We start from the raw sequence: 14,073 nt of genomic DNA on the forward strand, positions 1-14,073 counted from the left end.
AGGTTCGTGATGTTAAATGGTTGCTGCAACTATTGTAGTCTAAGCTCAGGAAGGTGTGTAAATTTTGAAAAAAAAAAAAAAAAAAAAAAAAAAAAAAAGGAATAGACATTTCGATAACAAACTAAAAGAAAAAAAAAAAAAAAGAATTGACATTTCGGTAACAAACTGGGACTTTGCTTCCGCAAAGTCCCACAATAACTCCGTGTATTTCCTGTGACTTTTGTTCCATTCAAATTTTAGATACTGTTTAGAATTACAATTTATGAAATGAATGGCGAATAATAATGATATGCAGAAAATGTCACGTGATCCAATTTAATTTCTTTAATAATCAAGGTTACGATTCAGCTAACACGATCCACCGAAGAAAGTCGAAAGATCACGATTCAGCGAACACGATCCAGTGAAGAAAGTCGAAAGATTACGATTCAGCGAACAAGATCCAGTAGTGAAGTTCCAAAGGTTAAATTCGCGTTTTGCGTTGTACGGTTAAAATTAGGTTCTAGAAAACTCAAATCGAAAAAAGTAAATAAGATAAAACACGTAAACATACTTTAATTTTATAAGATTAGGCATTTCTACCTAAGAAATGACCACGCGATTCTAAGAATTTACACAGATCTGGATCCTAATTTGAACCAAATACAGCGCCATGTTTCTAGAGCTATATTCTAAAATTTAGCTTTATTGTTCGCTGTTAAGGAGGATGAAGATTTCCATTTTACCATAGATATATTTTCAGTAGGCTAACCTCTTTGATGACAAAAATCTACTCGATTTTTTCATTCAATTCGATTTCCTTGTCGCTTCGCCTTCGCCTTCAGTGTCATCTGCTTTTAAGTCAGTATTGCGCATGCTTAGTTTAATTTTTATCGTAAGATTATTCGTGACACTTACGATAGCCTTTGAGAAACGCACGTAATCGTAAACTTAAGACAATCGTAAGTTTAATCTTAAGTCCTAAGTCGTACGATTTTTTTGAGAGTTTCAATGAAACTTAATGATGACGTTATCGCTGTTTTGACGTCATCGCCGAAGCGAAAAAATGGGTGCTTTCAACTGAGACAAGGCGAAAAATCGAGAAGGTGGCCAGTGCCACTTTACAATTTCCTGCTGAGTCAAAGACACTTCGGGATCAAATTAGATGTCGAATTTTCCCCTTTTCCCATTAAATACAGTTATTCATTGTGAGAAAAGACCATTTGGTTCTACCACCTGATAGTTACGACAGCTTTGACACTCGTAAGTTTACACGAAATCTTACGATTTTTTGAGAAACGCCATTTACGATCAAATCTACACTTACGACCTACGATTGATTGTAAGATTTTTTGATGGATTATGTCTTCTTACTTGGATGGTTTCAATGATTTTTCTTTTTTGCAGTGCGTTCTTCGAAAAATGGAAGAATTCTTTTTGCAATTAGTTAGAATAGTCCCCAAAAAGACCCGGAAGTATAGAAATGGGGGCGTATATTGCCGTCACCAATGTCCGTCCGTCGGTCCGTCCACAATTGCTCGTAAACACTCTACAAGGCACAATTCTTGACTGATTTCGACGAAACTTGGTATCATTTATAATCACCCAAGGATGAACCCTACTGAAAATTAGAAAAATCGAAAAATATTTAGTATGAGTTATAGCCCTTGTTCTTGAAACGCTCGTAAACACTCTAGAAGGTGCAATTCATGACGGATTTTGATGAAACTTGGTGTGAGTGTTTGTTATCACCCAAGGATGAACCCTATTCTAAAATGACAAAGATCGAAAAATAATTGGTATGAGTTATTGCCCTTGTTAATGAAAACGCCTTCAATTTTAGCTTGTAAACACTCTAGAAGGCACAATTCTTGATGGATTTTTGACGAAACTTGGTGTGAGTGTTTATCGAAAATCAGAAAAATTGAAAAATGTTAAGTATTAGTTATTGCCCTTGTTCTTGAAAACGCGTTCAATTTTTAGTTCGTAAACACTCTAGAAGGCACAATTCTTGACGGATTTTGACGAAACTTGCTATAGGCTGTGCACGTTAAACATCCCTCGACAGTTGGAAATCGAAAAGACCAGGCTTATGCCGCTGTCCTGGCAAAATTTCCCTCATCGCACCCTGCATGGCGTTGCCCGTCTTCATTAGCCCACATGGTGGAGAAAAGTAGGACGTAAAACTCCATTCATTTCATTTTTTTTGGATTGCTGATTGGTTATAAGCTGCATTTGGGGATGTTCTTAAAGATTATGGAAAGTCTTAATATGGTGTACATTTGTATTTGATAAATAATTAATGATTGAATTGAATGCCACTATCCTTTTCGCGGAAAAAAAAATTCGTGAGGGTGAAAAAGTGATATTTGTACGGAAAACGACGAGCACGTTCCGGAAATATCCGAATGTACGCTAATGTATGCGTGACGTAAATTATGGACTTGACGCGGTGGTTTCTGGGAACGCTACACTGACAGATAAACAATGTGGCGGGCGTTATGTATTATAATTTAAACGATTCGTCAAGCACTCACAGTTCATCTCATTCTGAAGACGAAGAAGATGAATACGAAATGTTTGGGGATGTGGTGGGCTACCAGTTCGAGCCAGTCAGGCGTCCTCGGGAAGGGGCGATGACAGTGAAAGGCCAAACCAGGACGATGACACTGCCGAAATTCATGAAAATGGAGATCGATTGGGAAATAAATTTTAATGACTGGTTCGTAGCGTTCATTTTGTATTAAAAATCGCCCGCTTCAAAACATTCATATCTTCTCTCGATGAAAAACTTTACAGAATTACAATATCTTGATTAGTCTTTGAGATATTCCATGATGAATGGGGTAAACAGTGGAGAAATATGGTCGTTATTTGTATGATTTCTTCACACTCATTTTATAAGTGATATACGGAACAAGTCATTATAAGATTAAAACTATTTTATAATACATGTAACTTAATTATAATTTATTTTAAAGACAATAGGTAATTTTCATAACATCATGAGTTCCTACATTCCCAAATCTGAATTGGTAAAACACACACATCGGATAGGCCTACCAATTAATGATAAAATGAAAGTAGACCTTCTGATCAAATAATTGAAATAATATGAAATTATCCGCTCAAAATATACTTTAAATTAAGAAATGATAGTTTTAAATCATTTATGAGTTTAGTGTTTGATATAAACTGAAATTTCATGAAATCAACTTCATTTTTCGCTCTTGTTACGCTTTAAAGGTGTTCCAAAATGGCCGTCATTACCACCGCTGGAAAATTGATATTTCACCGTTTTGGCTAAGTTTAAATGCCGATTTTTTTAGTATTAATTAAAAATAGGAACCTATAATATATTTCTGATGGGGTATCATATGCGAATCGAATTTAAAACACTTTTCTGGCTATGTCAACTTTCCAATTTAGAATATTTTCTATAAAAATAAAGAGTTTTGAAGTGAAATAAATAACAGACTGAGAGTTTTCAGTCGACGCCTTGAAGTCAGCCCTTTTCAATTGTACGAATTTGACCCATACCAGCGTCTTTTGGAAAGCCGTGTTAACTGTTTTCTTTACAGGTATAGCTGCAAAATTGCGCGACAACGCGCTTCAGCATTTTGATGTAAATATTGTAAACATTAACGTAGCCTATCAAGGTTTTGAGGTTAACGATGGTTCCAAAAATGACGTCATGTGGTCATGTGATTAATACGACGTAATGGCGGACTGTCTTTGTAAACAAACGGGAATTAAACACAAATCGTTTTTGTTTTACTTATACATGTATCTTAATTATCGATTATAAGATTGGAATTGGATACAATAGGATATATAGAAACATTCACGGTAGGTGTCAAGTGGCCCATAATTGACTTTCCATACACTTTAAGGGAGGAAAGCAATGGGTCTGACTTTCTTAAGCAGTGATTTTGTAAAGCATACGAGATACTCTTTACACTTGCAAAAGAAGAAGTTGAATTAAACGGACATTACCAATACATACCAAGTTTTAAGAAACTAAATAAGAAAGTCGTTCAATTAAAGCCGTGTATAAGTATAAAAGGGGGAAAAGAGTAATTATTGCAATTTTGTCAATGTCAATTGTAAAATGTTCAATGACAAATATTTCAAGTGAAAAGTACTTATCGAAGTTGATGACACTTAGGAAATAGTTTTATGCTATTTTCAGCAATAAAAAAGTAAAGCTACTTAGACTAAAATTTCATCTTAGATTTAATTACCTATACAATTTGATAAAAAAGAAAAACATATGACACGAAACGTCTTCTGTTTTACAATTATCATTTAACGATTTTACAATGCATCTTCTTGGAATATACATTACAAGTTGCTTGTGAGGCAAGTTTTTGACAGTATATTATCAAATTGGACATGTAGGGTTATATCGATGATATCTTGTTTAATCAAAAAAAAATGGGTATGATGATATTGTTTACTGGTTTATTACCCTTGATACACTGAAAATATAGTAGATAATGTACACGAACAAACTTACTTGCTCGAATATTGATGCTATTCCACGGTGCAACAAAGGGTGTTATGCCTGTATAATGGTGAATATCCTATTGGTTTTATTTAATCCGATGGCACGTCTATCTCATATTCTTTAAAATGCACCTTAATATACATTTTATTCAATTCTGATGAAAATTTTTGAGTCCATGTATTTCTATGCTTCCGAAGCCATTCCAAATAGCATGCAATTGAAAATTTTTAAAAACAGTGAAATGAGAGATAAAATTCAATTCTGAACTCAGTGTAGTCTAAGGGGACCAGTATAAATTTTATCAATTTTATTAAACCGGTTCATCTCGTTCATTCCGCATTCATAAAAGTTGTGACTGTCTGGATGACTGAGAAGTGACCATGTCAGTCTTTGGATATAGTGTTTAACTATAATTTACAACAGAAAAAATCTGTGGCTTCACACAATGTATCTGCTTGACTACTTGTAAACAGTTGTTAATGAAATCGAGGCATACGGCTAGTTTTAAGCGTTGGGTTCGTTTTGCCGCATTGCCCAACTTGCCGTATCGTGCCCAACTGCACAAAAACGACTTGTAAAACGAAACTAAAGGTTTCTGATAAAATACGGAATGACCATTTGTTTCACATGAAACGAAATATTTTAATCTGTTGCCCCGCATCGATTTTCTTTTTATTTACAATTTGGACCTGTTAGGGAAATAAAAAGTATAGTTTTATGGTAAAATCTGGAATAAAATAAATACCAAGTACAAACGATCAGAACCGTAATACAAAATACATAAATCCATAAAACAAGACAAGTTCAATAAATAAAATTGGTCATAACTTGCAAGAGTTATGTCCCTCTACTGCGTGCCTATAACGTGCTAGAAAAAATGGCAACTGAAATGTCTGATATCAAGCGAGGAGAAGTTTAAAATTCTCGTATTAGATGTGCCCTATAATTTGGCAGTGACTCAGCCTCTACTGGTTCCAGATAAGTCCAAGAATGTCCTGGTTTAAAGCATCGATTGGGCCCAATTAAAAATGACCAATTGTGTCATCAATGTCTGCCGTGAGTTTCATTTAGTCATGTTCCTTTAGAAACGGTGTACTTCGTTATCACACGTAACCGGTGCTTTCATGATTCCACATTCATATTCTCTTCATTAATTTCGATTCCTTCAAACAAATTATTGCAGGGAAATATTTGAATAACCAAACTAAAGATTTTTAGTATCAAATTTGTTTTCACATAATTGAGTTTCAAGTGCAAGGTTGAGTCATTGTCAAAATGGCCAATCGCATATTAAAAACGGCAAACTAATATGATGGTTTTTAAGGCACGAATAATTTCCTCTACAGACTTTACATCTCTTCGAAATCTTGACAATTTTTCGAAATGACTCGCAAATGAATGATTTGACAAAGCAAGTAGGCCTACGACTACATAATGCGCAAAATTTGTTTGTGAACACAATAGAGACTACAGTTTTTTACTGATTTTAATGAAATTTGGTGTGATCATTTATACTGATGAGATCTTGGTCAAGTTTGAATTTGACGATCTTTCGATGAACGGTATATGAGTTATTGCCTTTGACATAGGAAGAACGCGTCAAAATTTGTTTGTGAACACAATAGAGACTACAGTTTTCAACTGATATTAATGAAATTTGGTTTCGGGGAAGGGAGGGTTTGATTCTCCCAAATTTACAGGCCTAGGGTGGAGCAGACACTTTATTTAGAAATTAAGATTAAGGTTCTTGATATTGGGTTTTCTTCTGTTCTTATTCTGATCTGAAATTAGAAAAAATAACTCGCCCGATGGGCGAGAAGTATAGTATCTGTTATGTACTGATTGTTTACTATGAAGAATATTTTCATTTAAGTTCTTATTTTTTGAATATGCAACTATCATTTTCTGCTTATAGACATGGGGGAATTTCTCTTGATGGCTCTTATAGTGGCCATGAACTATCTTGCTTGCTCGATTGCTGGTTGTATTAAACGGGACAACAAAGGGTGCTATGCCTACATTATGATGAATATTTAGTCCTATAAGTCTTTCTGTATTCTATGTCTCAATCCAATGGGCTTCCCTAGATTGACGGAATTTGGTAGTTTCATCTTCGGGCAAGTCAATTTCTATACGCTCAATTGGGATTAGGGTGAGATCGTCTATTGATTGGTCGTCGAGATTGAAATGATTAGAAACAGGCTTGTCTTTCTTTAATTTGATGTCTGACGTCGTTTAGAGCACCCACGCTCTTTCAGTTTTGAGAAAACAATCGTACAGACTTGGTTGAAATCAGAAGATCTTGTACAAATTCGGTGAAATCGTAAAACTTGTGACTTAATTATACCATAAAAGGTATGTTTTGGGTGAAAGGAGCTCTTGTGCAAGAGTTGATGAGTATCTGTTCAAAGAATAGAATAGAAAAGATAGAATAAATCCAAACCATAAATATGTCATCCAAAAAGCGTCCGTAAAAAACTGGGTCAAATGGACAGAGGGGCAACACCTCACGTTCCCATGAAAAGGTTTGCGAATCGTTTGCCCATTGCTGTCCCTGAAATTTGTAAATATGTTTTACCATTGAATGTGAAATCGTTTCGACTAAGACAAATCTCTAAAAGCTGTAGAATTACATCGTCGGGTCTGTTTGGATCTGGGTTTCTATTGAAAGCTTTACGAACTGCCGTTAAACCAGTAGTGTTATCGATATTGGTATACATAGAAGAAACGTCGATAGAAATTAAAATACCATTAGAGGGAACTCGAAGATTTTTTATTTTATTGACAAAATCGGTTGTGTCTTCAAGGTAGGCGCGATGTTGACATGCTGGAGGTAGTAAGAAATGATCAATGTATTCTGGTAGTAAGAAATGATCAATGTATTCTGACACTGCATATGACTCACTATCACAGTCAGATATAATCGGACGGCCTGTAGGGATTTTATTCGAGATAAGCCACTCCTTGGTTGGATTCTTATGGATTTTAGGCAAAGTGTACAAATGTCTCTCGCAACAATCAGGTTTTGCAGACAGATAGTCATATTGTTTCTGTTTGAGATAACTAGGTTTGACTAAATCGGCAAGAATATTGTTAATCATATTAGCAGTTTCTTTGAAAATTGGTTTCGGTAAAATGGCATAATGTTTAGGATTATTCAGTTGGTTCTCTGCTTCTGAAACGTTCCTCCTATTCAGAATGACACAACATGAACCTTTGTCACTCTTTTTAATAACAATGCTATCGTCTTTCTTAAGTAAGTTGTGTTATAGAAAGGTTCGCTGTTTGGCTATTCATATTCGCAAATGCTTTCAATATTTCAGGATGGTTGGCGGCCTGAGGGGGTGTCAACGTGGATTTAGGAATAAACATTGTTCTAACACCACGTGGGGGGTGGTTTCGAAAAAAATATGTGCAGCTAAGATTTCGTTGAAATAGTTCAATGGATGGTTGAAGATAATTTAAGTTAGCTATCTTTGGTGTGGGAATAAACTTAAGTCCACGGTCTAAGATTGAATGCTGAAGGGGTGTGGGAATTTTGCGGCTCGAGTTAACTTCAGTTTGGCCTAGCGGTGGCCTCTCAGTATTTTAACTAATTGGTTTAAAGACTTACTCGATGCTTGAAGCTGGGGTATCCAAAACAAATAAATGCTGTTTGCTGTGTCTGGAGACCAATGAAGATTATCAACTGGTTCGAATTCTTCTTCGTAGGGTGGTTAAATTGTTGCGCTGTTGATACTGGACTCCATCATCATGTTGTTGAGGGTGCTGAGGTTCTGATGTGCTTTCTTCGAGATTTTATTTGAAATGGGTATACATGTGAAGAGGATCTTGGAGTTTGGGAAGGTTTTGTTGGCTGTAGCAATTAATTTCTGGGCTTGGTTAAAGGAGGTCTTTGGTAGCTGATCACGGTTGTTGAGGCCTACATGAAACTAATGGTAGTAGGTTTGGGATCATGGTCGTATGAAGACGAGTCTGAAAGTGAAAAGAGAAGGGGAGTGCCCTCTCTACGAAAGCGTTTACCTATGTCTGCTGGACTAGGAGTAGGTGAACTTTGGGCTCGTTTAGGGGTTTGGTTCGGCAGCGTGGTGGCTCTAAATGGTGCAGGTGTAGTGTCCATTTCAGTTGGTAGAGATATGGTTACTCTGGTTATTGTTTCGTTGATTGTTTGGTAGAATTTGGTGATTATAGCTTGAATGAGACGTTTCCCATAGGAGCGACGGGCCCAGGACAGGGCATGAGAAACGATGCGGTAGACGGCCGGTGATGATGAAGATTTGGTACGAATGGTGGTCAGCTTCTCTTGAAGTGTGGTTTGGTAATCGTCCTGCGTAACCTTAGAGAGCCATGTCCGATTGAGGGATCCAATATTCGCGTCGACAGCTGATGTTTTCATTGCTGGACGGATAAAACTATCCAACTCAGAGACTTTGATGAATTTGGGTTATTGATTTTGATTTTTAAAAAACTTGGTGGTATTTCTCAGCATAAATAACTGGCAGAAAATATACGTATAATTGAATTCAAACTATTAAAATTTCTTTGATATGAGAAAATTCCTACTTTAGTCACTAAAGACTTTTATCATTTCTGACAGCTGCCAGTGGGCGTATGTTACCTTGCCTGGCAAGCTATCTTCTATTTCGATATATTATGTCTTTTCTATATATTACAGTATAAAGAAAAGATAAGTCGTCTTTTTTAATTTTCAAACGCAGATAATTCTGGACACGCTTGGATTTGAAGGGTTACATTTCCATGGCGAGCTGTGAACTCTATTACTGATTAAACAAATTCCCTTTACTGAGACTAAGATACGTTTGGTCAAACGGATGTGAAGCTGTCCCTTTAAAATTGAAGGAAGCGTTAGAATTCTGTGATTCTTTTGATTTTTTTTGTGTGGAAATATTTTGTTTTGTCAACTACACATATTAGTACCTTTCTGTCAATTTTCGCATCACGATGTTGGTTGGCTTGTAAGTGAAAGAATTCCCAATTATTCAATTTAGACCGCAATAATCTCTTTGCCTTACTTCGGATTAGAAAAATTAAATGGTGGCCTTTGGTCTGCTGTGCAAAGGTTATTAGTCTCTAAGGCCGAGAATATGGGATTGTGAAAGCAACGGTTAGATTTGAATTGTTTTCGTACTGTTGCATTACTGTTTTTGTAATGATTTTATTCGTCTACGTTTTCTCAGGAACGGCAACACTACAGGTACAACAAAACGGACTTCATGACGTTTTCTTACTTGCAACTAATCACAGGATGAATCTAAAACGAAAATTGAACGTCAGCAACAAACAGAAAATAGACAATATCGACCGATCTTTCTCGGTGTTCCTTTATTTTACTTCTTGTTTCTAAATAAAAATGATAGCGGTTGAAAATTTTCGATTTTCAAATATTCCGTCTATACTTTTTTTTGTCGAAATTAATCGAATTATTTCTCCTGCTTTTTGAAGGATTAAGTTTAAACTTAGATATGCTGTTAGCGACAATAAAAAAAACATTCAGTCAAAAAATTTGAATCACTTCCGGTTTCGATGCTGGTATCATTTAAGGTTGAAGTTATGAGTTATGACAAAAGTAACATATGCAGAATATTAGTATCTTTAATACAAATCTTTTAAACTAAAAAATACGTACCGGAAGTGAAAAATATGCGGCCATATTGGTTTGCCTCATTTTGGGAACATTCCTATTCAGAAGCCATTTGTTATCTGATTTGTACAATTTTGGTGTCAAAGGATACATTGATCAATTATCTATGTCGTCTAGCAGTCCGAATTTCGATTTTGCATTTTATGTATGACCGGGTGTTTTTTTGCAAAGTTTGAAGGCTTATAACTCATGACCTGACCTTTGATGGCCTTCATATTTACCAGGGTGGTAAAACCTTTTAGGGTGATTGACCTTCTCGCGACCTTTTGGAATTTGGGGTCAAACCACAACTTCTGATTTTATAGGGGTCTAAATATGGTCAATTTTGCATTTTGCAGTGCTATATCTCAGACCCTAATTTATTTAACTCCAAACGACATTCAGGTTATCAATGCACTTCATAAATGGTTTCAATTAATACGACATTTGAAGATGTCAAAGTCACACGAAAGAAAATGTTGCAATTTCCAAGAAACTTTGAACGCTTCTATCAAAGGAACTTGGCCTCGGATGACGTTGATATTTACATGAATGTTTACTATTGACTTCAGCTTTTACATGATGTTGATATTTTATTTAATGCAGACTGCATTTTTTATCCGATTGTTATCAAACGTAAATGTTTAAATGTAAATAAGCTATCTTTTAATTGCAGGAAAGTGAAACTGGTATACACTTTTTACTAAAATTTTAAGAAACATTTTAAACACATCCGGCATCTGTTGTCATCAGTTTGATTTCTAATTAGCTTAGCGAAATTTTCAACAGAATTCAAATGCAAACATTCACGGCTTTAAAACAATATATCCATTCATATGAATAAACAAAACTAGTCAAAAAATCTAAAAATACAAACACACAATATTTAGACAAGATATAAATTTTACAGGAGTTAAGAAGATTATGTAACAGGTCATAAAGTCAAATGGTGTTAATTTTTCACCTTTGTAGGTCCGAGTGGAATAACCAAAAATACACTGTTTATTGTATAACTAGTTAGCTGATCTCTTAGTAGTGTTTTTAAGAAATACAAATTACAAAAGGTTTCTTGGTATCTATGCATGACAATTTTTTCCTCTTTATTTCAGGTTGAATTAGCATTATGGGATACAGCAGGCCAAGAAGATTATGATAGATTACGACCACTTTCTTATCCTGATACTGATGTTATATTAATGTGTTTCTCCATTGATAGTCCAGATAGTTTGGAAAATATCCCGGAAAAATGGACCCCAGAGGTGAAGCACTTCTGCCCAAATGTGCCTATAATATTGGTCGGAAACAAAAAGGATCTACGCAATGACGAAAACACAAAAAGAGAATTGATGAAATTGAAACAAGAACCTGTTCGACCCGATGAAGGAAGAGCCATGGCTGAGAAGATCAATGCGTATTCTTACTTGGAATGCTCTGCTAAAACAAAAGAAGGTGTCAGAGAAGTATTTGAAACAGCCACTAAGGCAGCTTTGGCGGTAAGAAAGAAGAAAAAGGGTGGATGTGTTGTATTGTGAAATATACAAAACTGATATGGAGTAAATGCTATATTTGTATGTTGATGTAGATAAAATTTCTACAAAATAGGGTTGGGGACAATATTTCTGGTTGCATAATATATCTTCTACTACTGCTAACAAGAAAGTGTTATTCCTCTTTTTTGTGCAATTTCAATTTAAAAAGAAATAATAATATATTACTGTATGTGTCGATGTAGGACTTTAGTTTAGAACTTTCTGTCCAAAAATTAAAACAAAAACAATAAAAAACAAAGAAGAACACTTTAGTCAACGATAATATTTATAAATCTAATGGCGAACATTGTTATTAGTATGTTTTTTTTCTGACAGAGGACATTGAAAAACCAAAAAGTTCTCCGAAGACTAATTTAGTAGAAAAGATTAATATAATCATTTGCTTGTGCTAAATCAAGAACAAGTAATAACATTATTGATTTTAGTTATTATTCTGATAATATTTCTTACTAAAGTGTTTTACAATAAAGCCAAACTTCTTCTTTTTGGTTTGCTTGATACCCGGAACCCAATCGTTTTTTTTAACAACGCTATGACAAATTTACTAAAGGGACAGATTCGCCATCCGTTTGACAAATCCGTATCTTTGTCTCGGAATTTTCTAGCAAGAATAATCAGTAATACTTAGCACACCTCAAGTCTGAATTTAAGTCTTCAAATCCACGTGAGTCCAGAAATATGCTAGCTGAAAATAGACTCGAAAATAGCAGACTGAGTACTTAGAATAATTTTGAACATTTTCTAAAATAGCGCAATTTTAGCTAGAAATAGATGAAAATTGAGTCGAAAATAGAAAAGTGTGAACTTTTTTCTAAAATAGCTAGAAATAGCTGAAAATAGAGTCGAAAATAGCAGACTAGAAGTGTGATTATATTTGATAATAGCTAGCTATTAGTTCTGATCTATTTTTAGCTAAAATTGCGCTATTATAGAAAACTTTTGAAATAATCTGCTCTTTCAAACTCTATTTTCAGCTATTATTAGCTACTTATTCTGCTACTGCTAGTGATGTAAATCAGTTGACCAATGCTTACAACAATAATTGCTAAACCCGGACCGAGATCATCAAAATGTTCATACTTTCATAAAGCTCCATTGAAAACTGCATCCTCCATCGTTTCCACAAGAATGTTTACCTTAGCATTAATGAAAATGATGAAATAATGAAAATAAAAAAAACTAGAGCCGTGCGGAATGGCACTGAGGCAGTGCGTATCACACCTGTATGGTGAATGGAATTCGAATGCAACATAATCACCATTCGGCAATCCCGTGACAATTCGGCAATTTCCGTTAGGATGAATGTCATTCGACAATTAATATTGAATTTCGCTTTGTGAATGCGGCGAGACTCTTTACATCCGGTATTTAGCAGTGATTAGTCAAGTCATAAAAATGTAACCTAAATTTGGTCCAAAAATTTAGAACCTTTATTTCGGATAAACAAGCCTCAAACTTGTTTATTAAAGGCGGGATTATAGCTATCGGTTATCCAATGATACATTTTTTTATTTATACATTTATCTTCCCAATGTTTTATTTTCACTGTCTTTGAGTAGAAATACCAATTGCTCGATCAGTCTTAATATATAAATTACCTTTCTCATGATCACGTGACGGTATGGACATAGTTCTGGTAAAAAAATAAAATACCATTTATATGCGCGATATGTTGCAGTATATGAGCCAGTAATCGTACTTTTAATACAAATCACATCGTCACAATCAAGTGATTTGACCAATGTTAAAACACAGTTGAGCCTGTAGTGGTCGGAAATATACGAAGCTAAATATGGTTCGTATGTCGAAATAACATGGGTATGGAAAGAACCATATTGTGTAGTTTTGTATCGGTTGACCACTTGTGCCAATTAGTTTTTATCTCTTATTGTACCATTATTTAGATTTCAAAATAATTCTTATGCGTTTTGGCTTCAAACTTTGTGTCAGAATTTATCAAGTCAATTTTATTTAGAAAAAGATTCTGTGGGAGAAACCTTTGAATATCTTTTGGAGGCAACACCCGCATCCAGAGCGGTTTTACCTTTATGAATGTTTAGGGCGGTTATAACCTCATCAAGCCGGGACTGTTTGGAATGTCGACTGCTTTTGCTAGAAGGGTAATTTCAGCTAATGCTTTATAGACATAATGCATTCCTTCCTAATTTATGAAGTGGCATATTAAAAATGAGTAAGACTACAGTCAGATATTTGTTTATTTTTCTTAACAAGAAGAATGAAAAGGAGCAAAATCACGATAATTAAGAAGGAAAATCAGAAAACCAAATTCATAAATAAAAACGTAGATAAAGGTAAAAAAATAAGTAGGGCCTACATGTACTTAACAATTGTATGACCTGTTACACAAACTTCTTAAATCTTTCTATACCAGC

The 14,073-nt window shown here is 34.8% G+C and overlaps 1 protein-coding gene across 1 annotated transcript in view; it reads left to right on the plus strand.

The window, feature by feature from the left end:
- The window catches only part of LOTGIDRAFT_233776 (hypothetical protein), a 50,842-nt gene extending 38,675 nt beyond the window's left edge, over window positions 1-12,167 (plus strand). The window contains exon 3 of the mRNA XM_009060574.1: window positions 11,240-12,167. Coding sequence (XP_009058822.1) covers window positions 11,240-11,662 — 423 coding nt within the window. The 3' untranslated portion in view covers window positions 11,663-12,167. The remainder of the gene's footprint in view (window positions 1-11,239) is intronic.
- Window positions 12,168-14,073: the final 1,906 nt, after the last annotated feature.

This window comes from Lottia gigantea (assembly GCF_000327385.1).
Source record: "Lottia gigantea unplaced genomic scaffold LOTGIsca_43, whole genome shotgun sequence".
NCBI lineage: Eukaryota > Metazoa > Mollusca > Gastropoda > Lottiidae > Lottia > Lottia gigantea.